Source organism: Leptidea sinapis, chromosome 34 (assembly GCF_905404315.1).
Source record: "Leptidea sinapis chromosome 34, ilLepSina1.1, whole genome shotgun sequence".
In the NCBI taxonomy this organism is placed as follows: Eukaryota; Metazoa; Arthropoda; class Insecta; order Lepidoptera; family Pieridae; genus Leptidea; species Leptidea sinapis.
Window position 1 is genome coordinate 2,211,969 of NC_066298.1, and position 27,608 is coordinate 2,239,576.

General features: G+C 34.8%; 2 protein-coding genes across 3 annotated transcripts in view; both read right to left on the reverse strand.

The window, feature by feature from the left end:
- LOC126974903 (protein outspread) overlaps window positions 1-27,608 on the reverse strand; it is a 304,871-nt gene that overhangs the window by 234,339 nt on the left and 42,924 nt on the right. The gene's annotated exons all lie outside the window — the stretch shown is intronic.
- Window positions 13,442-16,185, reverse strand: LOC126974940 (jerky protein homolog-like). The gene is made up of 2 exons (XM_050822694.1): window positions 16,001-16,185; window positions 13,442-15,601 (listed from the first exon to the last, which is right to left on the reverse strand). Exon 2 carries the CDS (start codon window positions 15,422-15,424, stop codon window positions 13,958-13,960), a length of 1,467 nt encoding a protein of 488 aa, XP_050678651.1. The 5' UTR covers window positions 15,425-15,601; window positions 16,001-16,185; the 3' UTR covers window positions 13,442-13,957.

A 27,608-nucleotide genomic window follows, 5' to 3' on the forward strand; every position in this document is an offset into this window, starting at 1 on the left:
TATATTTTTATGAGACGTTAAAGGTCGCTTAGATGTTAATCGTCTCGAGTCGCGCTCATAAAATGGCAGATGTTCTCCTCTAAGATTAAGGTTTACTAACAGCTTTCTTCGTGTGGTTTGCCAAGTTTTTTAAATTATGGCCTTCACCATTTTAATATTTACCAAAAGCTTACTGTGTTTTAATACACACGAAGTTATTCCAAATTGTCTTTATCTTACCATTGTCACTACAGAATTACATGACAGGGAGAAGTAATTTTAAATTTGGAGTAACTTTTCAGTGCATTTATTAATAAGACTCAGAGTTTAATCAGGTGGCTAGTAAAGAAACAGTAGACTGGATGTTCATAAAGCAACGAAGATTTTATTTTATACCCTGTTGACTCAAATAGATCAATATTGGAGATGGAGTTAATTTTAATAGGAAACAAAAAATGTCTGTTAATCCAGCTCCTTAATGACTGAGTAAATATTAATTCATCATTATTCTCTCTTTAGAGCACCATCCCCCTTTTTTTGAGTCTCCAAGATAAAATAAAAAAAAATCAAAAATTTATATTTTTCTTACCTATTCGATGATCTTATAAATACAGATTTTTAAATGTTTGGCCTACATATTAAAACATTAAAGTAATTTATGTTAAGTAGCGCCAATTACTAAGGATGACAGACTCTTCAGTATTATCATGGTTTTCTTTGTTATATGAAGGAAAACAGCTGTATTTTTTTTTTACAATATTTCTGAATATAATTTCATAATTTCCAATAAAATCCAATTCTGCATTTTAATATAAATTAATATTAAGTCTGCTAGGTTTAAGTTGCAGAATAAATGATTTTATTTCTTTCTCAATAAGTCAATTCACAATCTTACCGTGCGAAATTCAGTAATAATGTAAAACATTTGTTGGCTTCTATTTTTATGGATATAAAGACAGACTGTAAACTTTGATCCTTCGATATATTAAATACATAATCGAGTGAAAGAAATTTGTAATTTGATAGACGCTACGGAAATTTGTAAGGTCGTTAACGCAAAGGTGGGTTTATTTTGCCTACTCCTTATGGAATAGGCGATATATAGAAGATATGTATGTATGTATGTAGGCTTGTATAATAATAATGCTTTATTTGATTTCATGCTTAACTTTTACATTAAAGTTAATCTTACTTCTAAGTTACTGTCTCTGGTTCGTTTTGTTTATTGCAGTCTCTATCCATCTCTGCTCCGCCACTGCAACTATTTCATCTGCCCGTCTACCACAAGGCCTGCCCCTCTTTCTGATGCCTCGAGGTCCAGGCCATTTTATTATTCTGTGTGTCCATCTTTCGTCAGTTTACAACGTGCCCCGCCCACTTCCATTTTCTTCGAAGGGAGAAACGCTTGTAAAAGTAGATAATTTTCCTTTCTCCACATCGTATCGCAAACAAACGGGACGTTCCCATCGATTCGACTACGATATAATTACAATCGAATTAATCGGCCGTTATTTGATGAATATCGTCGGTGTACTCGAAGATCGCCGGCGGCCGATTATCGATTGGTGGAATCGATTAAACTATCGATACCGTTTACAAATATTTCGACATCGCGATACCGATCTCAGGCGTTGAGTTGAAACGAGTTATGACGGTATTGGTATTTTGTTATAATACCGACATTTAATACAATGTCTAGGATGATGGGGCTATTATTAACGTTTGTTTTTCTATTGTCTACAGTACAGTTAAATGTATACTCTGTGTTTTGAATCGCTGTAGTTTTTGTTTTATTTGTTATATTAGATTTAATCATTTTAAAACTCACATACATTTTTTTATGCCAATACGGAAAGAGATGAGCAGGACATTACAATGCAATGCCTTTCAGGATTCTTGAAAAACCCAAAAACTAAGTGGCCACTACAATTGCGCTCGTCACCATACCACCATGAGACATAAGATGTTAAGTCTCATTTGCCCAGTAATTACACTAGCTAGACCGAAACGCTACTTCAGACCGAAACACAGTAATGCTTACACATTACTGCTTCACGGCAGAAATAGGCGCCGTTGTGGTACCTACCCCATAATCTAGGCCGCATGCAGTGCAAAGGAACTTCCCACTAGTAAATAAACACATCTTGATATGTTATTAAACTCAAGGCATGATACTAAAACTTGATCTAATGGACTCCTTCTATAATAATCCAAGCATAATATATTATACTAGCTGACCCGGCAAACGTTGTTTTGCCATATAAAGTATAATTCACGCGATAGTTTTATAAATAATAAAATATTGTCTATATACCTGTACATCATTTTGTTCTGTTGTCAATAGTTTTTGCAGCGCACGCAAAAATAGGTTTTCGATTTTACACCTTGTGTTACAAAATAGCAATTTTATTACGGATCCCTAATTTTGAAACATAAACATAGCCTATAGCCTTCCTCGATAAATGGACTACCCAACACTGAAAGAATCATTCAAATCGGACCAGTAGTACCAGAGATTAGCTCGTTCAAACAAACAAACACTGCAGCTTTATAATATTATTAGTATATTAGTATAGATTGAGTCACAAATTATCTTGCCCCAAACTAGGCATTGCCTGTAACTATGGGTGTACAAGGAAACGATATATTTAATACGATATACATACTTCGTAAGTGATACGAACCCCGGACCTCTGCTTAGTAGGCAGGGTCACTAACCACTGGGCTATATGGGTCGTCAAACATCTATGGACAAAGACATTCTGTAACTTTACAACGCGTATTGATAAGATAAATATTATTTATTATTACATATCTTAAAAAAAATAGTTACTTTTTCAAAAAAAAAATCTAAATTTTTGCTTACAGTCCATTTACTATTTCATATTATATGGGATTTTGTTACTTCTAAGGAGCGCAGATACCTACACTAGTAAAAATATGAATTTTTACATAATTGATTCTAAATTATATTTTATTTTAAATGAATTGCATTTGTAAGACTATATTATATAGATAGTAATCTAATTTTCTCTGATTGAGTATTTTCAAATTTCATTTCAATAATTGGATGTATTCAATTGGACGAAAGAAACTGGTTTACAGTAGATAAAAAATAAAATCAACCACAAATGCAGTAATTAACTGAAAGAACTCACAATCAATAAAACGTAAACCATAATGAGTTCCTAATGAAATTTCCAATTAAATGATAGTGAAATAAATCGTATTTTGAAACGAAACAGTTTTATGAGTGCACGTGATTTATTTCACGAAATCGGATGAATCTTTTATTTATTGGGCCATTAATTCCGTAAACAATTTGAATCGTTGATGAGAATCCGTTAACAGTTTTAATTATTAAGATGCCCATTACAATGCAATCTGATCAGGATTATTGTTTGAGCCGAAAATTTTGAGCGGAATCGCAATTGCGCTAGTCACACTGAGACATGAGATTATAAGTCTCATTAGCCGAGTAGACTAGCTAGCGCCCTTTAAACAACAATGCTTGAAAGAAAAAAATGAAAACAATAATGCATGCTTCAGAGCTTCTGCTCTGAAGGCGCATATAAAATTATAATTCAAATATTTGTATTCAAAATAAAGATTTAAAATCACTTATTGAACGTCAAAAGCTACCATCCATTGAAATCGAAATAGTATGCCTCAGATCTGAAAAGAACGGGCGCAAAAACCTCAGTGGGATTTTTTTCTTCAATTTAGTTACAATATATTAATATGTAGTATCGTACAATTTCATTTATAATTAAATAGCCTGAGGACGGTCAATCCATTCCCAATCTGTGGTAGGTATCATTAAGGATTCATTTGTGTCATAGTAACCTTCACCACACAATTTTTAACTACTCTCTACACAATCTACTATACTATAGCAAGCCTTCTTTGTCAAAGAAGCTATCTATATATAAAAAAATGAAATGCTGTTCGTTAGTCTCGCTAAAACTCGAGAAAGGCTGGAGCGATTTGGCTAATTTTGGTCTTGAATTATTTGTGGAAGTCCAGGGAATGTTTAAAAGGTGAATAAATAGGAAAATGCTGCTAAATTAAATAAAAACAACAAATTTGTTTTTCCTTTGATGTGTCCATACATAATTTCTATGAGATAGTTTATTGACGCACGGTTTGACAGTTCTGCTGTGAAACAATTTCATTACGACAGAAGGGTGCATATTTTACGAAGTAATTTTTGATGTTATGATATATTATTGACAAATTCATATGAAAACATTATTTTATTTATTATATACAGAACAACGTCTGTCGGGTCAGCTAGTAATCTATATTTAAGCTATATTTTTGAATTTGTGCTCAGTGAGTCCTAGTATCCGAGACGTTGTAAGACGTTGTATCCCCTCCTAGTACCCCTGTACATTTGAGCTGCGGGAGGGTTTACTAGCATTAATTGAGAAAGTTACCGAAAACCACTCCGCTATTCAACCATCTTCAAGACTTCATAATTCAAACGCTTCCTCTAAACAGAACACTAGAAAACATAATAATACAGTTTACGTCGAATTACTTCGGATTTTAATACTGGAAGGGCTTCAAGATACACAGCAACGTATGAAAAGATTGAGATAATATTGACAGACCTTCCATCAAACTATCACGGCTGTTTGTGGATTATTTTTGTGTATGCACACATTCGCAAGCACACACAACTTCCCATCAGACCTTTTTGGAGGCGCAAACTATGTACCACCCGGAAAAGGATCATAAATCTTGATGTATGAAGCTCTTGCTATAAGTCACTGCAGCCTTGTAAAAGCCTCCTTGAGTAGAGTATATTTGAGTTGGTATCCCCGCTGGCGGTACTAGCGTGCTTGCGAAAGCCATACTGCGTTCTGTTAGCTTTGCCACTTACTGGAGTGAGCGCTAGCTGGTCTGTTTGCCACTCGCCAGTCAACCACGCCGTCCGGGTGGCCACAGTCCAAGCTAACAGCGAAACTTACATTTCCTGCTCGAATGATCTAGAATTTTATGACGTTTTCAAGAATTAAAACTCTTTTTCTTGAATTAAAACTTAAAAAGATAAATTGTTTCACCTCGCACTACTTTCATAGCGATTGTACTTATTGACCTACAAAGGATAGTTAATTAACCCAGAAAAGATAGAATAATTCAATTGAAAAAACATCCATTTTGAATAGTTTTGGAATTATTGGCTTGTTTTATATGCAACAAATATAAAAAAAAAAAACACGTCGAGATAGGTACGAAAAAATGTCCAAATTAAGTTCTGACTAGTCTCAATTTCTCTTTCCATTCTTTTGTGTGGAATTCTAACTCATTTCTAATCTTAGCCTGAGCAACTGTTTATAATATAACAACTATTTGCTGTGAAAATACCCTTAAAATCGGCCCAGCCGTTTCAGATACTAGATAGGTATTGTGAAAATGTTTCCGACTCAAATTTGTGTAGATATCACAATTATTTATATCAAGTCATTGCAAAAATCGCTACAGCTGATAGCACGCACCAAAACGAAGCGACTCGTTAGGCTGTGTTTGCACTTGCAAAATCTCAATGTTGAGGAATTGTGGTTTATTTGAAAGCATGTATTATGTGTTTGACTACATTATTTACACAGTGCGTTCGTTTATTTCTCCACTGTTTGCTCAACACGGGAATCTGACAAAGCTGTTATTTCTCTCAACACATTTACGCCTACAATGTTCAGATAAGAAAGCTGCATTGACTATAGTATAATATAAGTGAAAAATATAATTTGAAATTGACCAGGCTACCAGGGAATCATAACTTATTTTTGCTAGCTGCTATCCGCGGCTCCGTCAGCGTACACACATTACGTAGTGCTTATAAAAATTGTTGTTTCTTAAAACTTTAATAACTTTATATTAAATGAAGATATCGTAATATTTTTAAGGAATAAAACTTAGAAGACTTCATTGAAATATATCCAGTAGTTTTTCCGTGACGCACGCACAAACAAAAACCCTTAATAATTTCATTTATAAAGACTTTCGGTTAGCCCGGAAACCTTTAATCACGATTTTATTGTTCTACACTGATAATTTCAGCTTCATAAACTTCTTATCTATACTATATAAAGCTGCAGTGTTTGTTTGTTTGTTTGAACGCGCTAATCTCTGGTACTACTGATCCGATTTGAATGATTCTTTCAGTGTTGGGTAGTCCATTTATCGAGGAAGGCTATAGGATATGTTTTTTTTTCAAAATTAGGGATCCATAAAAAAATTGCTATTTTGTAACACAAGGTGTAAAATCGAAAACCTATTTTTGCGTGCGCTGCAAAAACTATTGACAATAGAACAAAATGATGTACAGGCTATAATATAGGCAATATTTTATTACTTATAAAACTATCGCGTGAATTATACTTTATATGGCAAAACAACGTTTGCCGGGTCAGCTAGTGGTAAATATATTTAATCCCAAAATAATCAAAGTAGTTAAAATGAATGGAATCGAATTGACTTGATGCGAGCGGTTGGCAGGTTGCTCAACCACAGCGACAAATCAAGTTATATCAATAAAAATCCCACTACATTCCAAGTTTACCTATACCAGAGATGATCTCATTCAATCAATTTTCCTTTAGGGATAAGCTAGATAAACACTACAATAGAGCAAGTCCATAAAATTGCAATATTAGGGTACAATATTCTAATACTGTAATCTAGGATTAAAATAATAAAAAAAATACTCAATCTTACAGCAAAGCGAGATGCGGCATGATATTAGTATCAATTGGACGTAGTTCCTGAAAAACGTTCAATGCCACAAACATCACATTTTAAGGAATTAATAAAATTAATTTAAAAGATTATTAGTGTATTCCATACATGTGTGTTGGGCTACTAGTCATGATGTCATATAAAGAGTGACAGTAGGGCTGTCATTTTTTGTCAGTCCGTTAATATGAATCACGTGACCAGTTTTGTCTTCTTAACTCAATTTCGACATGATTGTGGTTTGGAACGTTTTTCTGCAATTACGTGCAATTATGGATAGTAGTAATCTTTCATACTGTAGTGTGTAACCTTTTCCTCACACTTGGGATCGTTATAATATTATAATGAAACGATTACGTTGTCTTTAAAATTCTTTATAAAACGATTCTAAATAATACTATAATATAAAAGAATATTATTTATTATATTTTATTTTATTATTTTACTCAATAACTTTTGTATTAATTTACATTTACTTTTTTGACTTACTCGTGTAAGACATTGACTATTTGACGTTTGAGTGTGTTTGTTGCATCATTTTACATTTTACATATTATATGATTTGTAAATCGATGTAAATGTAAATCTTGTCCTATTCCTATTAATATTATAAATGTGAAAGTTTGTATGTCTGGATGTATGTTTGAACTTCTTTAACGCAAATACTACTGAATGGATTTTGATGAAACTTTGCAATAATATAGCTTACACACCAGAATAACATATAGGCTATAATTTATAAAAATATTGTGTGAATTATTTATACACTGAAATAAAATTGGAGTGTCTGTTTGAAATATTGAAATAACCGTTTTTTACTAAATGTATATAATGAATACATATACATACACCAAATTAACATTTTTTACAATTTTTGTCTGTTTGTTCCGTCTAATCCGGCGACTTTTATTGGCAGGTAGCTGATGTAATAAGGAGTAACTACGTTTATTTTAGAAAAATAAAGCAATGTCCAAGAAACGGTCTAACTCTAAAATTAATTTAAATGGCAAAACAACGTTTGCCGGGTCAGCTAGTCTTGATATAAAAGAGTGGCAATGACCACAAATGAAGAGTAGCTCAACCCTTTAAGAAGTAGCGGTAGATTCAATAAGAAAAAAATTTTTTTTTTTTTTGACATTCATAAGTGTCATTTCCGTGACCTACGTGAAAAAACTAATTTTGATTTGATTTATATCTAAGATTGAAGACCGATCGTTTTCGCTTCTCATCATTTCTATTCTATCCTATCTATCTCGATTGATTTCTTATTCGCGTCAATTTTCGAATTTTAATAAAACCTAATTCTTAACCTTTACGGCCAACCAATTTATAAAAATGAGTTCTTATAATACCTAGTATTAGTTTTTTTCTTATTTAAAAATGTGAATATTTCACAACTGTGGGTGATCTCAACGACTGCCCGATTTTTATCAACACCTCGCGTTATGAGCTCTGAATCTCACGATCTCCGTGTAATATTTAAGCATCGTTGTTAAGCATATCAAATGTGGCTTTCCATTGCTGTTAGCAAGCACAGTGTCCGATAGAAATAACAAAAGTTGTTTATGTTACAGGATCCTTGTTAATCTTATCGTAAACGTGTTATAGCCGGATGTGCCTGGCTGCTATAAACACTGCTGTCTTAGGTGAGCTGCAGGACAATAACCTACACAAAAATATACACACTTAATAACAAGGAATTTCGTTTTCCATTAAGGCAATATTCCAAGAAATCGCCAAAATAGCGCGCAAATCAAACCACTTCTTGACGATACAATTAAAGTTTATATATTTACGAAAAAAAAAATCTATATCTGCAGAATATGATAAATATTTTTTCATTTGTATTATTATAGTGGGAAAATACATAAGTAGAATTAATATTACAGTTGGAGCCATGTTAATTTTACAAAATAAAAATTAATACAAATTTAATTTACTGTCTGCCAATGTTTTAATAAATTCAAAAAAAAACTGTAAAATGTTTGTAATAAATCAAAAATGTTTCTGATTCTGAGTTAAAACATTTCTTAAAGACTTCTTGCACGAACAGAGGTAAGAAAAGTTAAGGCTATTCTTTGTCTCAACCTTCTGTGACTAAGCCCAAAATTGTGCTGTAACTGAAATTTATACAAATACATCGGATGCCGATCTCTCCTGTAATTTTTGAGTTGTTGTAATAAACCATTCGGTTCAGAAAACAGCCGGTCTGTGATTTGAGTCCTGTCGGGTGACTCCGCAGCTGTGAATCGCTTTTAGGCCTTGGCCGCGCCCGCTAATCTTTTCTGCAATGGGGAGGTTATTAGTCCGCAGGGGTGTCCACGTAATTGAAGCGAGCCGGACACACGGGCCTTATATCGGAATCTAAATACGTTAAAATATTATCCTCCTCTCGAAAAATAAGTCACAAAATCGCGACATTAGAATTATTAATTGTGTGTCTTCTACCGCATTTATCACGGGGAGTGTTCCGAAGAGCTGTTTAACTTGATTCCTGCCGCCGAATCCCACCTTCGCACGACACGCCACAAGCTAGGATATCATCCCCACCATCTGGATGTGTGGCGGTCCTCCACAGTGCGGTTTTCAAGGAGCTTTCTGCCACGTACTACAAAGCTGTGGAATGAACTTCCTTGTGCGGTGTTTCCGGGACGATACGACATGGGTACCTTCAAAAAAAGCGCGTACACCTTCCTTAAAGGCCGGCAACGCTCCTGTGATTGATCTGGTGTTGCAAGAGATTTTGGGCGGCGGTGATCACTTAACAACAGGTCACCCGTACGCTCGTTTGTCCTCCTATTCCATTAAAAAAAAATCATTTCTAGTTTATTGCAATGCTCGAATCGACTTGTGAGTAAAAACACTACACTCAGCTTCCAAAGGCTCTTAGTGTACAGATAACATAAAATCAATTTTCCTGCTTCGTAATAGAAAGCCGTAAAGTGAAGAGAAACACACATGGCTTGTCCATTGTTTGAGTCACGTGCGCTGGCTGCGAAATATACTTTCCATTATACTTTGACTTCGGTCTACGTTGAGAGAAAATTGGTGTCCCGACCTCGGGATTTCATTACCTCGGTGGAAAATACATTATTTTTTAATGTTTACAGGCGAACGTTGGGTTTACTGCTGACAATAAACTGTAATACTGCATATCGCACAACGTTTAAAAGTGATATTTAAAGTTATCATGGGATACAAAGACGAACAAGTCTGTCCATGATCAATAAATATAATAAAATCGTAACACAGTCAAAACAGTATATTGAAATATTTAAAAAAAAGCACTCCGGGAGTGAAGTAAAAACTTGAACATTATCGATGTGAAATTTTGAATATTTTGAAATGGTTAGGGTATAATTTCACACGAATTGCTTTATTTATCAAAACGAAAGTTCTAGCATTTATATGGTTAAATGCAATATTAATTATTGAGCTATCGCACACAATAATTACAATTTATATTACCTATAAAATTTCACACTTCGAACTGTCTTACGCTATTTCGATCAGGTCACGTGTCCTGACGCGAGAGACCCATCCCAAGAAAGGTGCTCAACGCCGCTAAAGAAGTTCTCACTTCAAAAATACTTGCTATCAGCTAAAAATAAGACCTGAATAGATTAAATTCAAATTTTGCATGATCACACTAGATATAGTACTATAGCTATTTTACAGCGTCCACGCGGACGATGTCGCGCGCAAAAACTCGTAAATAATATTATGTTCCTATCGTGAATTTATCGAAAGCCATCGGAAATATTCAATATACCTGAAAAAATGAAACAACAACCTTCTTCGAATGATCATTATATCTATTTCGATAATCCCATAGTTTCAGCCTCTTATTAAATTGTATGAATGACTCACCCTTTCAATCAAATTCAATCCACAAAATTCAGCCTTAGTTTTGTATAAAATACAAATCCATCCCTAGTTTTTGAATAATTTCTCATCATTAAAGTTTACGAAAAATTATCCAATAACACTCATTCAATTATCTGTGCTCTATTTAAGTATTTTTTAAAGCGCATGTGAATGATATAATACCACATAGTCAAGCAAAAAAAAAATAACAAAATTCTGATGGTTAAAAGATCTGACTGAAGTTAGCACCAAAAATTAAAAAAAAAAACTAAAATAAGTGTTAGCAGCGCTACCACACGCAACTGTATTATGGTAACTAAGTGTACAAGGATCATTAACAACACATAAATAAATTAATAAAAAAAATCATTTCTTACCGAATCCATTTGAGGATCTAATCATTCTCAGATTATGATCACACCGACAAAATTTCATCGAGATCCGTTCACAAGTTTTTTGAGGAGTTTTGTGACATACACACAAACATATCTATCTACAAGGTAAAAATCAACACAAGAACATCTAAAAAGAACTAGGCTCTTACGTACACGCACGCAGCTAAATTATGTATACATATTGATAATTTGTTTGAAAGTATCAAATGTACTGTACGCACTACAGTCAAATCTAAATAAAGTAATAAAATCCCGTCCACCTATCACATACAATATACACATTACGTATGCAACACCACCTTGATTAGACGAAAAAGGCCGATCACCTTCTAGATATACAAATTTACATGTTTTAATCACAGATAATCAACGATCAAGATTACTTCGTTCGTCTATAAATTGTTCAAACGTAAACTGACAGATTACAGATAGCCGATGCAACTGCGCTTGGATGTAACGGCCGCCACACACGGAAGGCGTGTAATTAATAATGCAATCAGTTGGTCTAGACAAACAGATTTCTAAATAAATTTATTATTAAAATATTAGTAAATTTATTTGACATAACTACAGCAAAGAGCTTTGGTTAAACAGCGCTCGGGACGAAGGCAATGCATAGTGAGCAGACAAAAAAAATCCATTGGAAGAAATAAAACTGACGAGAAATCCAATCTATTATATACATAAGTATAGGTTTCAGTAATTTATTATTATTGAATCGACAGTATATAAGCACCACATATTTTTATTGGATGGATTATTTCGCCAATTCTAAATTTATTCTATATCGTTGGGTAATTTAGGCGTAGGTTAGATAATTTTTACTTATTTACGCCTATGCGAAGCAACAATGTAGCTGCTTTGATATATATTTAGATAATTTCGATTGAAATTCATACCATTCGAAAGCCTCCCAAAGGAAATATAGAAAATTTTCTGTAGTAATAAGCAAATACAAATGTAGAGCCTTCCACAAAAGGAGAGCAAGCTTGGTAGTATTTGTAAAAAGAAAACCATGTATCTCAAATTAAAAATGATAGGTCAGCATTCGTGTTAATGACTTACTGGTGGGCAGCACATCATTAACAGACCGATCGATGTCATTAGCATATCATTATTTAAATAATATTATCAAGCTATATATACGCCACACGATCACCCACCCACATTGAACAGAAAGCATACATATATTTTCTAATGCGAAGTCTTAATAGCGCGAAAGTGGACTACAATACTTAAAAGGTAAGTTTTGATTGCACTTTACAATTTGCTATCTAACCTAGCTTATCTGAGAATCAGAGTTGGATATCTATATATTTAGTTAGTTAGCAATACTACTCCGAAATGGCTTCATCGATTTTTATGAATTTTAATTTATTTTTATTTATTAGCTTCATACGTATGTTAGTATGTAACGGAATCTTTGAACATGATTTTGACCCCCTTAAAAACGTCGGCATAACTCAAATTTGGCATACTTATTAAGGACCGATGACAATTCAATATAACAAATAAAACTTCAAAATAAATTCATAACTATTGATACCATGCACCCTGCGCTTTTTTGACAGTAAAATCATTTTTTCTTACACTATTTTTAATTCAAATTTATTAAGATTTATTTTCTAGTTTTTGTGGGATTTTCTATAAAAGCATTTATTTATAGTTTTTAAAAGTATTATTTATTTCTAATTTTTTTGTATTTTTACCACAAAAAAAAATATTGCAATTTTTTTTATTAATTTATATGGCGATCCGTTTGCTGAATCAGCTAGTAAAATACTATAGTACGGAATAGGCCATAAGTCAGAATTTAGATGATGTGTTAAAAAAGTGTCAATAGATTTAAATAAAATTAACAAATTCCACATTCCCGTGTCATTTTTATATAAGAGGGGGAAAACGGGCAAGAGGCTCCCGGGATGGGGAGTGGTGAGGCAACCGCACATGGACGTCCGAAACAACAGGTGTCCAGAGATCTCTATGCCTCTAAGGTGGGAGTATGCTCTTTTCTTGAAAGTCCCTAAGTCATATCGGTTTGGGAAAACAGCAGCCGGTAGGGGAGAGCGGGGCTGAAAGTGCCGATTTTGACAAATCCTTATATGATTCGGATAAAACAAGTACTATGTCTGAAAGTAGTGGTTCATCCTAAGCCAAATTTAGTCTATAATACGAATTTACCTACTAATTTCGCACATTTTTAATAGTTTTTAAGAAGAAGTGATTTTTTATACAGCGGCGGCGAGGCACTACCAACCCCACTTTGGGGCAAGTTGTGCCGTAGCTGAGGTCGGTTGTGCCGGTGAAAATGCTAGGTGATTTACATGAATGAAAATTAATTTAGAATTTAAAAGACATCAATTTTATAATAATATATTTATTCGTTATACTTTTTGCTATAAATCAACAGTTTTTAAAATGTAGTTGCTTATATAACTAAGAATTATAATAATAATAAAAAAACAAATTACGTTAAGTAAGACTTGTGTCTTTACTGTAAATTAAGTAAAGCCTTATGTTATTCTTTCAAACAAAACAGCATATTCTTAATCAATAGTTTGAATACTAAAAATAATAAAGATTTCTCTTAAATAGTTCTTTCTAGAGTTATTATCTTATTGATCAGTCTCTTGAGTCTTTTTAAGAAATAAAAAAAACATATAAAAACTAGTTATTCTAAGATGACTGATCAGAATAGCAATTAGGACATACAAATGCTAGGCTTTCTTTATCTTCGATACATTGCAAATGGGCCCAATTCTTACATTCTCTGCATTCAATCCATTTTTCTCCAGGGGCAGAGTTAGAATAGGCATCACAACATATGATACAATACCATTCTTGTTCGTCATCAGAACTGTCGTCATCTTGCAAAACTCTTCTTTTAGCGGGGTTTTTAGTCGGCTTTTTTGTTTGTTTACCTTTTCCTTTGCCTTTTCCCTTAACCTTCATTTTAGTTTCACTTTCTTTCTTTTTCATTTCAAAGCATTTTTCTCTGGAGTATCCGTAAGAACAGCTGTCATTCTTTTAAGTCGTTTATTATATCCATTTAATCGGGGAGGTGCTTTAGGCAGTGGTCTAATTAGCTCTGGTGAGAAAATTGTTGTATTTTTATCTCCTGTGTTGTTATCAGCTGATTGAGGAAGCTGGAAGCTGCAGCAAGGGGTAGGCTCTTGATTAGCCGATGGTTCACTTGTACAGTCAACCCTGCAGTCGCTTTGCACAGGAACATGCTGTAGTATGGATGGACTAGTCTCAATCTCAACATTGCTGCCCACATAATTTGACTCATCAAGATATTGAGGAGTTCTTTCTCGATTGTTTGGAGGGACAGGCAAATTGTCTGTACCTTGTGAGAGTCGATTTTCTGGCATCGGACGATCGGTTACAAAAGATGGTGCATAATCTTCGTCTGTGAATACGTTTGAATTATAGGGCCAAATACCAGCCTTTTTAAATGCGTTGCATATATTGATAGGTGTTACTGCCAACGGGAAAGCGTATTTTACTATACCTGGTATTTCATAAATGCTCATAATCTTTCCAGGATTAGTTCTCAGCCAGTTATTTTGAGCTTTAGAGCAGTATGTTTTAAAAGGGCCATTGACACCAACATCCAGTGGTTGCAGTCTGTGGGTGCAATGTGGTGGGAACGATAATAATATAACAGAATTTTTCTTGGCTTTTTCAATCACATCAATATCAATGTGAGATGAATGATTGTCTAGGAGTAATAGCACTGGCACTTCAGGTCTAGGCTTAGTGTGTTTTATGAAATGATCCATAAACACTAAGAACTCTGTGCTTGTCATCCAACCGGATTTATTACCAGCCCCAATACACTCAGGAGGACCGTCGCGGATAAACAGGTCTTTATATTTCAAACGTGGAAATACAAACATCGGTGGAATCGAGTTCCCCAGAGCACTTACCGCTAGCTCAACAGTGACCAAAGTTCCACGCTCTGTTGATACAATTGCTCCTACTTGCTTTGTTCCCTTTTCAGCCAAAATTTTCTTTGGATTCAGCACAGTTTGAACACCAGTCTCGTCCAAATTCCAGATACGTGAAGGAGTAAGATTATGCTTTGTAATCAAGTCGCCAAGTTTTTCGAAAAATTGATTCACATTATGTCGGTTGAATGAGCTCGCGCGTCCTGCACTGGTAGCTTCGGGTATTCTTATAGAAAGTGTAGAGTTCCTCTTCAGAAAGTTTGTCAACCAATCCTTGCCAGCCTCACCATTTGTATGCCAAGATGGTGGGATGTTGTGTACATTAAACTTCATCGCACACTGGTACGCAAGTTGTCGTACTTCTTCCGGTAGAAGACCAAAGTAAATAGAAGCGCTTCTTAAGATGTACTTCGACAGAAGTGTCTCTTGTTCCTCATTGAACACTAGTCTTGGTTTGTATCCAACCACAGGAGTCAGTCCACTTTTCATATTTTTGACATAGCGTTGTAGTGTTGTGTGACAAATTTCTAATTCACGTGCAACAGTTTTTAATTTGCGCCCATCCTTGATGACTGCTTCAGCAGCACTTTTTAATAGATCCTGAGATGTAGTTCCCCTTTGAGTTTTTCGGTACGTCTACGTACGTTTTTTTAGTACGTCCTCATTCTGTCAAAGACAATAAATGCAGCATAAAATATCATGTCAAAAAGTACTTTCTTTCTTTGATAAGTGCTCGCGTTAACATAAATAGAATAGAATAGAATATATCTTTCTTTGCAAACATGGATACACAATAGTTCTTATACAATATTAAAACAATAAACGTTGCTTAGGGGCTGGTTGTGCCGCGGCACAAGCAGCCCCTAATAAACGGCACATTTTACCCCGCTTATCAGAGTGTGATATTTTGTCTCTCATATAAAAATCACTATGCTCAAAGCATTAAAATTACACTGCATAACAAACTAGGATAAATAACAAATATTTTACTAAAACTCTCATATTCAACGCACGAAAAATGCTAGCTTGCGACCAAAAACTATCGAAACGAAAATATTTACTTACGTGGCGTTGGAGGACCCTCACATACACTGCCACTCGGTCCGCGTCGCTGACGCAACTAAAATGGCAGCCGCTTGTGCCTGACTGTTAGGCATTACGCGACACAATACGATCATATATCTATCTCTTTCTGTTTTCGAGATATTCGCGTCGGCACAATTTACCCCCGGCACTTTCAACCCCGCTCTCCCCTAATTGATTGCACAAAGTGGCTGTGCGAAGCAAAAAATTTCTCGCAAAACGCAAACGCGTCTTCGATGACTTTGGTCAATTACATGGATAGGTGTTTAGATACAGTCATTAGCTTTAGTATCAAGTATTTCGTAAATAATAACTACATGCAAAATTCCCGCGCCGGCTGCACTTTCCCGTGTGCGAGCACCTTAACAATAAATAATTGCCAACATTTTCCATATTATAAGCCTAATAGAATGAGTTATTATGTAAAGTACAGTTTATCAGTTGCGCGGGCCTCACCTCACCACACTACACATGATAGGACGTAATAGATAACGGTGACTATTTCTGGCAACACAGATAACGTTTGTAAATATTATATTTTTACTACTAGGTACGTGTGTGCTGTCATTTTAATGTGTACCGAGGCTTAGTTATGTAATATTATATAAGTACTTTAGAATAATTATTGTTGTTAATGGAGCATTTTTTCCATATGCCAATATCATTCATATTTTCCCGCGCTATGAGATTAGTACAGACTAATAAATAGAATAGACATATATTTATTTCCCATAGGTAGCGATACTAATATAAGATATTACTGCAACAACATTTTAAACAACATCGTCCTGAAGCTACATCAGTTCGTAAAGGAGCTTTGCCATGGGGAGAAGAACTGAATCAAAAAATCAAAGTTGAAATTTTGATAAGGGACAGTGATTTTTTTATGACAATAAGGGACGAGACGTGCAGGACGTTCAGCTGATGGTAATACATACGCCCTGCCCATTACAATGTAGTATCGGGCAGGATTCCTGAAAAATGCATAAATTCTGAACGGCACTACAATTGCGCTCGTCACCTTGAACCATAAGATGTGAAGTCTCATTTGCTCAGTAATTTCACTACCTACGGCACTCTTCAGCCCAAAACACAATGATGCTTACACATTACTGCTTCACGGCAGAAAAAGGCGCCGTTGTGGTACAGATTATGGGTACATCCTATGCAAAGGAGCCTCCCGCTTGTAAGTGATTCCAGCACCACAATAACCAACGCCGTTGCTTACAATGATGATACACGGCATTTATCAAATGTTGGAATTAGCCATCTTGGTCTTCATTATTTGTTGGTATAGCGTCAAAGCATACGCCGTCAACAATCAGCTGTCTTACTATTGAGGTTGAGATATGATATGAGATACAGCCCGCTGACTGTCAGGTTCTAGTAGGATCCCATTGGCTACCCTTTGGGAAGAAATATAATTATAACAATATATAATTATGTGCGAAGGGAAAGATGGCTGGTCCATGCGTCAACTCGAGGATTTGTTGAATGCAATTACTAATTAGGACAGTAATCCCGACCATCCTTACACAAACAATGGATTCAATCTCTAAAGATTGGTGTATCAAATATACGATGTTTATATTTATACAGTATACTTTCATTAATTTTTATGAAATATTTGATAATATTTAAGCACGACTCATATATTGGATACAGAAACCTATAACTCTAATTAGTTATACAGCCATTTAAACACTATTTGATTGAAAAGAGTGGCCGCTGAGTTTCTTGTATTTCTTTCTTCTTCTCACGAGCTCTACTCTTTCATATGGTAGATGCATTAATATAAAATATATACTTGTAGTAACTATTCAAAAGGGCTAAGTTTAAGCCTAATTGAAAAAAGTTTACAAAAAAAAAGTATATTTTATAGGGTAGCAACTGCGCAAAGTTTCTGTTTCCATGTTAACGGCGAATCCGATTTTTGATTGATCCACAGATGTCGAAGTTACCAGAGTTATTGTTGCGACATCTACCACACAACTAACCACTAATTAAACGTTAACGGTATCGGTCGACACTAATAATCCGATGCAGTAGCTGACAGATCTTGATACTTGATAAATACCTCGCAGGTCCCGAACTCCTCGAAGGTCACACGGTGCGACGATTTATTATAATTAATTTAAATTAAACAAATTACATGTTGATAGTACAATATTTTTAAAGTTATACTTCTTTAAGAGCCTTATAAAAAAATGATAAGAGTGAAATTTTAAGATGCGCGTCTCTGTAACACAAAAGTAACAGGGTGAAGTTGGTTCCTAAAATTTTCTGACGTTTGCGACATGTTATTTTTTTTTTTGGTTTCTTCGGCCATTTTTGGATAGGTTCACGCTCGTACAGCCGTATTCGTTATTTAATTATTAGCTGTCAAAGCCATCATTGCAAGATTTTTAGAATATTATTCTTTTTACAAACGTAGAATAGCACGAGGAATAAATAATTTTAAGGATTTTTGCTTTGTTAGGCCAAAGAACTATAACTTCTGGCGTGCATACAAAAGTACATACCTAAATTTTTTTTTTGTCAAAAGTAGTTAGATTTCGATTAAAAATTTTAAGATAGCTTACAACACTAAACAAATAACTCTAAACCAACCAAATACAATGCAACCAATAACAATGGCAAAATTTGGCACAATATTATAGTACGTGAATAGCGAACCTTATCTCAAATTGTTAAATGGAGATCGTAGTTACGAGAGTAGTGTTGCGACATCTATTACACAGCTAACCACTAATTAGATGTTAACGGTATCGGTCGACACTTGTCCGATGCAGTAGCTGACAGATCTTGATACTTGATAAATATCTCGTTGGTCCCTAGCTCGGCAAAGGTCACACGCAATGCTGGCGATTGCTTACAATGATGATACACGGCATTCATCAAATGTTGGAATTAGCCATCTTGGTCTTCATTATTTGTTGGTATAGCGGCAAAGCACACGCCGCCAACAAATCAGCCGTCTTACTATTAAGGTTGAGATAAGATATGTGATACAGCCCGCTGACAGTCAGGTTCTACTAGGATCCCGTTGGCTACCCTTTGGGAACAAAACTCTAAAGTTGTATAAGTATATATATAATCTGACGACCTGTATAGCCGAGTGGTTAGCGATCCTACCTACTAAGCTAGAGGTTCGAATCCCGGTAGGTGCAAGCATTTATATGATGAATATGGATGTTTGTTTCCGAGTCATGGATGTTTAAATGTATTTATGTATGTTTATATAAATTTATGTATGTTTAAGTAAGTACATTGTATTAAATATATCATTGTCTTGTAACCCATAACACAGGCTATATATGCTTAACTTGGGGCAAGATAATTTGTGTAAAAAGTGTGTCAATATTATTATTATTATATAATCATGTGCGAAGGGAACGATGGCTGGTCCATGCGTCAACTCGTGAACGGTGCTGTTTGTCGTGCCAGGTCGGGGATTTGTTGGATGCAATTACTAATTAGGACAGTAATCACGACCATCATTTTCACGAAGCATCCTTACACAAAAAGTGTTGCGACATCTATTACACAGCTAACCACTTATTAGATGGTAACGGTATCGGTCGACACTTGTCCGATGCAGTAGCTGACAGATCTTGATACTTGATAAATATCTCGTTGGTCCCTAGCTCGGCAAAGGTCACACGCAATGCTGGCGACAATTTATTATAATAATTTCTTATTAAAACCTTGGATGTAACTATGTTGTATTACAACCGAATAAAATATGCTAGTGTATTTGATTTATAACAATGTCAGAGTTACATTTAACTTAAAGATACACAACACTAATTTATTACTTTTAGATACAATACGTAAAGTAATAAAATTTCTTATATTTAAAATGTTTAACTCACGTCAATGCAGTGTAAGAAGGCATTTTGGCTTCTGCAACTTACCTGAAATGTGATAAAAAATATTTAATAAGCATAACTTAATACATAAAAAATTATTAAATCAAATTACAAACTGTTTGATCCAACTTGAGACATATTTTTATTTCGAGGGTCATATAAAAACATATGAGGGTAATAACTTGCCTCCACCTAATAGTCATTATCCAACTTGCACGAAGTTTTTCCTTGTATAAAAAAATGGTCCTCAAGCCTGGCGACTGACTTCGATACTATACGACACACATAGAAACAGGGCGAAGAGCGAAGCATGAGCAGAGTTTTAAAATTTACTCTCAGCGGTTATAGTCATTACAAACTTTGGGGTAGCCCTATATCCATATATGGACCAATTTTACTGACCTGCTGGTGAAGTTCAATGCTCATACAGTGGCTATTGTTAATTTGTATGATATTTACTAATTCATAACAAATGCCTTCCTTTAGAAGTTGCTTGCAAAAGAGTATAGTAGCGTGTAACATATAGTACCCACATATAAATACAAAAGACTTAAAATTTTAACATAAAACAAAATTTTGGAATATTATTTTCTATGCGTCACAAAGTGGTCCCAACTCAGCATGTTTTGTAAACCAGCGCTGGTTATCCGATATCCTTAGTGACATTGACTTTAAGATAATATACGATAATAACTAATATTAGCTTGTAAACTAATAAAAAGAATACAGTGAAATAATTAATGTGATAATAAAATAACTTGGATAAGGAAACTTATATGAAGCTAATTAATTTAATTATATTAATGCCGCAGTGTATCTCGAAAGATATACTTTCTAGATTTGGTACTGTTATTATATTATGTAAAAAAATATAACTAGGTCCCTGGATGGGCAATTTACTCGATTACTATAACACGAAGCAATTACATAAAATATATATTAGCACCTCTGCCTCTCTGCCTATATCGCAACAGACTCGACTCGCGTCACAAAAACATCCAATACAAAGCAAGATGAAGTCTGTATGCGGTCATGTATTCCTAGAATGGCAATCCGTTGAGGTTGCTCTAGCTACCAGCACATGGCTATTTCATAATTGTTCCCTAACTAATGTTTCCTTACACTCAGTTACGTGTTTTTGTACTGGTCCTGTATGTAGGTTACTTTATACCATTAGCGTGGCAAACATAGTCTAACAGCACAAGATAATAATAAAATAAGAATGAGTTTGTTATAAGCATACAAATGTAAATACTTTTTTTGGTAAAAATAATTATGAGTATAAATTCCTACCTAAAAAAGTTTAAATATAATTCCATAATTTAATTGAAAAATATTGGCAATTGTAGAGATATGCCCGTATCTATATAATACAACGTCATTGTTTGCAAACGTCGTAAGCAAAAAACACATACGTTATCGTAGAGTAAGAAGATAACATGATTACTATTTCAAATGACATCACTCGCCTTTGCAAAATTTTGTACTTCATAACAGTCACATTTGCGCATAACATTGAACACCAAGACAATATGTACGAAGATTCGCTAGCATTAGATAAGCATACTTTAGAATTAAGGCTTTTGTTAAATAGAAGTAAATTGTAGACTGCATCCTCGGCTTTGCAGCCATTAATTAAGCCCGCCGTTAATTGCGACTGATTACCAGCCATTGCTGGTTCTCCAATGAAAGTACCAGACGGTGCATCGTAGTCCCCGCTTGCATCTATAGAGATTTATGGGTAATACTTTAAATTGGATCAGAAGTTACTACAATAATAGATCTCAGTATGTAGAAATAACATCATAATAAAAAAAACAACTGTGAACTAAACCATTCTTCTCTATCTAAATTTAATCACTTTGGAGTCTTGCAGGGAAGCATTTTAGGGCCTTATATATTCCTAATATAATATATCAACGATTCACCTGATGATGTTATGATATTTGGTAATCTCTAGACCATTGCTTGCTCCTTTATCCTTTTCAACCATTAACAGGTTTCTTACTGTTTCAACGGTAGTTTATATAGGTTCAAGTTTCGGTGACTCAGTAGGTAGTACCGACGACTCTAGGCCTCGGTGATGACATATTATCTCTAATAATACACATGAATATAATGTATGCTAGAAAAAATAACACTGTATTCAAGAAATATTGTGATTTAATTTGAAGAAACTGTACGTGTTATTTAATAAATTTACTATAGTTAAGGGCTCCTTTACATATTATTCACTTTTACAGTATTTTAGGACTCACTGAGCACAAATTCGAGAAATATATTAAAGCTCCTTTGACATAGAAGGCTTACTACAGTATAGCAGATTATACAGATAATTGTCTTGTATTGTCTGGCGCAGGCTACCTTAAATTGTATACCTTTTATATTAAGTAACTTATTAAATGATTAAAAAGGTGGGCTGGGAGTTTCGTATCAGTTCTTCTCTCCATATCAAAGCCTCTGAACTAACTGAAGTAGCTTCATGACGTTAACCAAGTGTTGTTGCAATATGTTATGTTATTATCACTCCCTATGGTTAGTAAATATATTTCTATTTTCATCAAATGACCCGTATGTAAGCTCGTTTTTCCTCCTCTTCCATAAAAAAGGTAATAATTACTAACTTAAACAATGGTAACCTAAACGTATACGCTTCTATATAATAATCCCAAGATTAAAAAAACAACAATTGAAGAAAACTGCAAAATCACAATAAATAACTAAGCGAAGTTTGTTGCTGATTCTTTTGATGCAAGAAATCTACTGTTCTCATTTTCATTTCAATCTAACTCGGCCATACTTAAAATTGTTGCTGATAATAAATTTATTTAAAATATATATAAATTATTTATAATACATATAAGAAAATTTATTGAATTAGGCGTTACTTTGCGGAAATCCATAATTATAAAAATGATTTAAGTTTCCTTTAGTGTTAATTCCGCCAATAGAGGAGGCCTCTTGTAGAGGCGAAACAAAAGTCGAATTCTTCAATCATTTGTATACTTCTACATATTTCAAAACAATTACGGAGAGTAAGCTGACCAAAATATTCGCTATGTCTTACGGCTGGAAAATCAAATACGATCAAATATAAAGAACATTCTCATTAATGAATAATGTACCCACTGAAAATTTACATATCAAATTTATAAAGTATCTTAGAAACTACGGAGAATAATTATTTAGTTCAAGTCAAGCTTAAGAAACTTGGCAACGCACCAAGTAATAAAAGCTACTATATTCATCGCAACGACAGTCCACTGAACCCTGAACTGCAAGACAAACAAGATGAAAAAAGAATATTCTCTTAAGGAAAGTGAACCCGCTCTCGGAAGACATTCCTAAGTGCTGTCCAGGAGTAAACGGTAATTAATAGAAGGTCATGCAGGCCGTTAGATGCGCCTGCGCATCATAGCGTATATATAACGCAAATGGCTGACGCATATATGGGCTGACTACTTTTTATAACATTCTTAATAACAATGTGTTTAGTTATACCAATAGGAAGAAATATTTCTCTAAAGTTTTAAATATCTACTAATGCTTAGTTACAACAGCTAGGTACAAGATATGGGTCAGAAGGTGTAAAGGAAACTGCAAAAAAGTTGTTGAGGACACTGTTTTAATGTTTCCGATCGAATCCAAGTAAATACCGGTAAACTATAAAATGTTGATTTTTATGGATACAACATAGGTTACTTTTATTTATCTTCAACGCAATAATATTATTCTCTTGTCCGTCTGTTCCTAGTAAAAAAGCATGTAGAAAGTGAAGTAAAAATGCATGAGCCTTCATAAGCGATAAGGCGGTTTTGAGTTGTCCTACAGTCAGCTATACATTTTTTTTATTGCGAGATGAAAACAAAATATGAGACTGCTACATTTCTTACCTCATTGTTACGTAGAAGCGTTAAGAAGAAATCGATATTAATATACATTTGTCTTAAATTTTTAAGAATTTAAAATAATGTTTTGTTTTTTATGACTTGAAGCATGTCGCTCGCGCTAAGGCTGCGTTTCCAATGCGCGCGATGTGCGAGAACCAACAAGATCACTGCACCGCAGCTATTGTGGAAACGGCACTGCGAATCGTCGTTTTTGTACATCAAAACAAGGGATAGAGGTGTGTAAGAGATGTCTTATAGAGACAGACGCTAGCGAAAAAAATAGCAGAGACGGTATTTATTCGGTATTAGATCATTAGTATTTTGAATATTAAACTAGCTAACGTGCACATTAACGAATCAAAATTGGTCCCGCATTTTCGGGCTGTCAGGTTGCCTATACGACAGTATATGTTAAGTCTATGGTTGAGACTCATTAATAATAACAGTGTATTAGAAAATAAACAATTGGAATTTTATGTTGCCAGAGAATCTGATTCCAAAGCAAGGGGCTTGGTTTGCTTTTGTTTGGCCATCTCTTGCTATCACTCTATCTTTTATGCATAGTTGTGAAGACTCAACGTAACCGAGGATTTGAAACGCATCTTTTTTTTAAATAAGGGACGAGCCTCTCACTTGTAATTTTTGAGACATTTTCTAGAAGAAAGACTAATAATAGTAATATAATAATAATGACGAAGCTAAGAGTTTGTAGCACACGGTTCAAACATCAAGGTGTTAACATACAACGAAGTCATAAGATCGCTTTAAGGTAATTAATACCTTTACCCCTTTCTTATTATAGTAATATAGGTACATAGCAAATACCTAATATCTATTCTACAATAACACTAGCTAGGGCTCTAGAGGTCGATATGTACGTGTCCTTGCGATCGTAAACCGATACGAAGAATTCATTTACGAGCGACAATAATGTCTCGTGAATCGCGAAACAAAATGAACTCAACATTGAATACATTTTAATGTCCTGCTGTGATATAAGCCATCAACGGATAGTAAGGCAGGAAATTCTTTAAAAATGTAGTTTTTTTTTTTTGATTCGGGCTATTCTTGGTGCTTCATGATAGTTTTTATGGCCAACCTATTTTCTGTCTTCTCTTCGGATATTTAGAGCATAATCTTTTTAATTTTAGACTATAATTACATACATCACGCTAATTTTAGAAGCTACCTACACTTTAAACCCAAGCATGTTTTATAATTTCAGCCGGAGAACCTCCTGCGCTGCCCTCGTCCATCCTGTTTCAGCGATCTTGACCAGATCATGGGTCTATCTTGTGGGGGGCGTAACAACACTGCGTCTTCCGGTACGTGGTTGCCATTCGAGGACTTTACTGCCCCAACGGCCATCTGTCCATCAAGCTTTGTGGCCTGCCCATTGCCACTTCTGCCACATCCGGGCTATGTCGGTGGCTTTGGTTCTCCTACGGATCTCCTCATTTCTGATTCGATCTTAGTATGTTAGGTTTTTTATTATTATTTTTTATTTATGATATAAGTACCCTACTTAGTTGAGGAATAACTTCAGGATAGATACCCAGTCTTCGCACAATGTTTAGTACAAATGAAAATGCGTGTCGTTCTAGACTTCTCTGGACTAGATGAAGGTCAGTCTTTAGCTCTAATCAAGTCAGGAATATTGACTTCCAGCCAAGCTTGGATAGTTCGTGACTTGTGACCAGGTGCAGGTCTTGTCGGAAAGGCCAAGTTACATTTTTAATAAGCGTATTTTTAAGAGACTTCAAAACACATTCTAAGAAGAGTCTTTTAATACACTTTGAATGAAGTTATCACTTCGTTTTCACAAAAATGAATAATACATTGTCACTCCTGGATAAGATAACCGACCCGAAGATACTGAAGTCTGCCACCTAGCATTTGAAGTGTCTTGAATATAACTGACGGTTCCACCATTATTTATTTGAAGATGGTGGCTATTTGACTAGTTCTAAGTCCTAGTAACACCGCGTCCAGAAATGAACTATTGTGTTCGCCACTCATACTTATAGCTCGTCGTCAAGCCCTGCCGCGAGTATTGCAAATAGCATCTGGGAGTATGGTATAATTGCCAAGGATGGTGTTACGCTTATGCATTAGTGGGCTACAATCGCAGAGGAGATGAAGAGGCGTTCTCGGTTCCACCATTATTATGTTGATGGATATTGTCGAAGTCTCTAGAATACATAATAAAAGCGTACCAAATAATTCAATACAATAAAAATATGCATGTTATTAAGTTGTAATTTTTTTTATGACCAGTCTAGTTCTATGCCATAAATTATAATAATGTGTTTCATTTTAGCGACCCGCTCATGCAAAACCGTGCACATCTATTCCCGAAGGAAGCAATGTTGGCATGCTTACATGTTATTTCTGTAAAGGGGTCGGGTGAACGAACCGCGTCGCGACGTCTGACGACGCTCCCGCCGATCGCGACACAGTCTACTAACATGCGGTTTAACAACTGATATTAGCGATCAAAATTCTCACAATCGCGTTAAAAAGAAGGATTCTTGTTTATTGACTGATTGAGAATTAAGACAGAAATAGCAGATCTCAAAAATGAAATCAAAATCAAAAATGTATTTATTTAGCATCTTAGTAAATAGAATTTGAAGGACTTCACTTTTAAGTTCACAGAACCTGTGAAAGACCGTTCTTTCCAACGAATAAGAGTGCTTACATATTTAACATATATGTAAAAGAACATCAAAACTGTATATATTCTCAGACATCATCTGATACCACCTTCATATCATTACTGATTCCCCTGAAGATGCACATGAACATAAAGGTTAATTCATATAAAATAAAATGAAAAACCGTAAATTTCCATTCAATTCATTAAAGTTATTACGTAGTACCCTTCTGCTGTTTAACCTGATTCCTGTCATGGAATTCCACCTTCGCATGACGCGCCAGTAACTTGGCAATCATCGTCACTATCTGAATATTTCGCGTTGCTCCACAGAGGGGTTTTTAAGAAACGTTCTGCCACGTAGCCTTATCTTAAGCTTCCAGGTACTTCCAAGACGATACGACATGTCATGTCTAAAATACTAGTAACGCTCCTGTGACTCCTTTCGTGTTGTGGCGGTGATCACTTAACATCAGGTGTCCCGTGGTATTCGGTTCTCCTTTTCTAAGTAAAAAAGTTCTCAACTTGTCACAAATACTTATAAGATTCTTTTCAATTACAAAACGACAATACAGTAGTAATTGGCCTACTAACTGTATTATTTCATCTGTGTTCATCGCCACAGGTGCAGTCGCGCAGATTGATCATCCACAGAAATAGACCGCTTTGATTTTAGGCAATCTTACAACCGCGGCCTTTTAAAACCGTTTAAATCTTAATTAAGAGGGACGAGCCTTAATTAAGTCTCGCTTTGAATACTTAATGAGCACGATTCGGTTTGAAATGTATCTAATTTTAAACTTGCATTTAGCTTTAGTTTGACAAAACTACAAACATTACCTAGAGCTGTGTAAATAGTTTTTTAATCTATTATGTTGAATGCACACGTTTTTTAATACATACGATCCGTAAGCCGCTCAAGTTTATGCGACGACATAGCCAATAGGTATTACATAATATGACACGCCCAGGGCAGTGTTAAAATAAACATTTTATTTAATTAAATAGTAGTTTTTATCTAAATCCTCGCTGCTGCATCTTCCAGCGCAGAACTTGGTCATACGTGTTTGATTTTAGTGCTAGATATACAAGAGATGTAAATACGAGGCAATCGGCATGAAACAATATTGAACTTCTTCTGAGGCGAAGAGAGATTAAGTAAGTTTATTTAG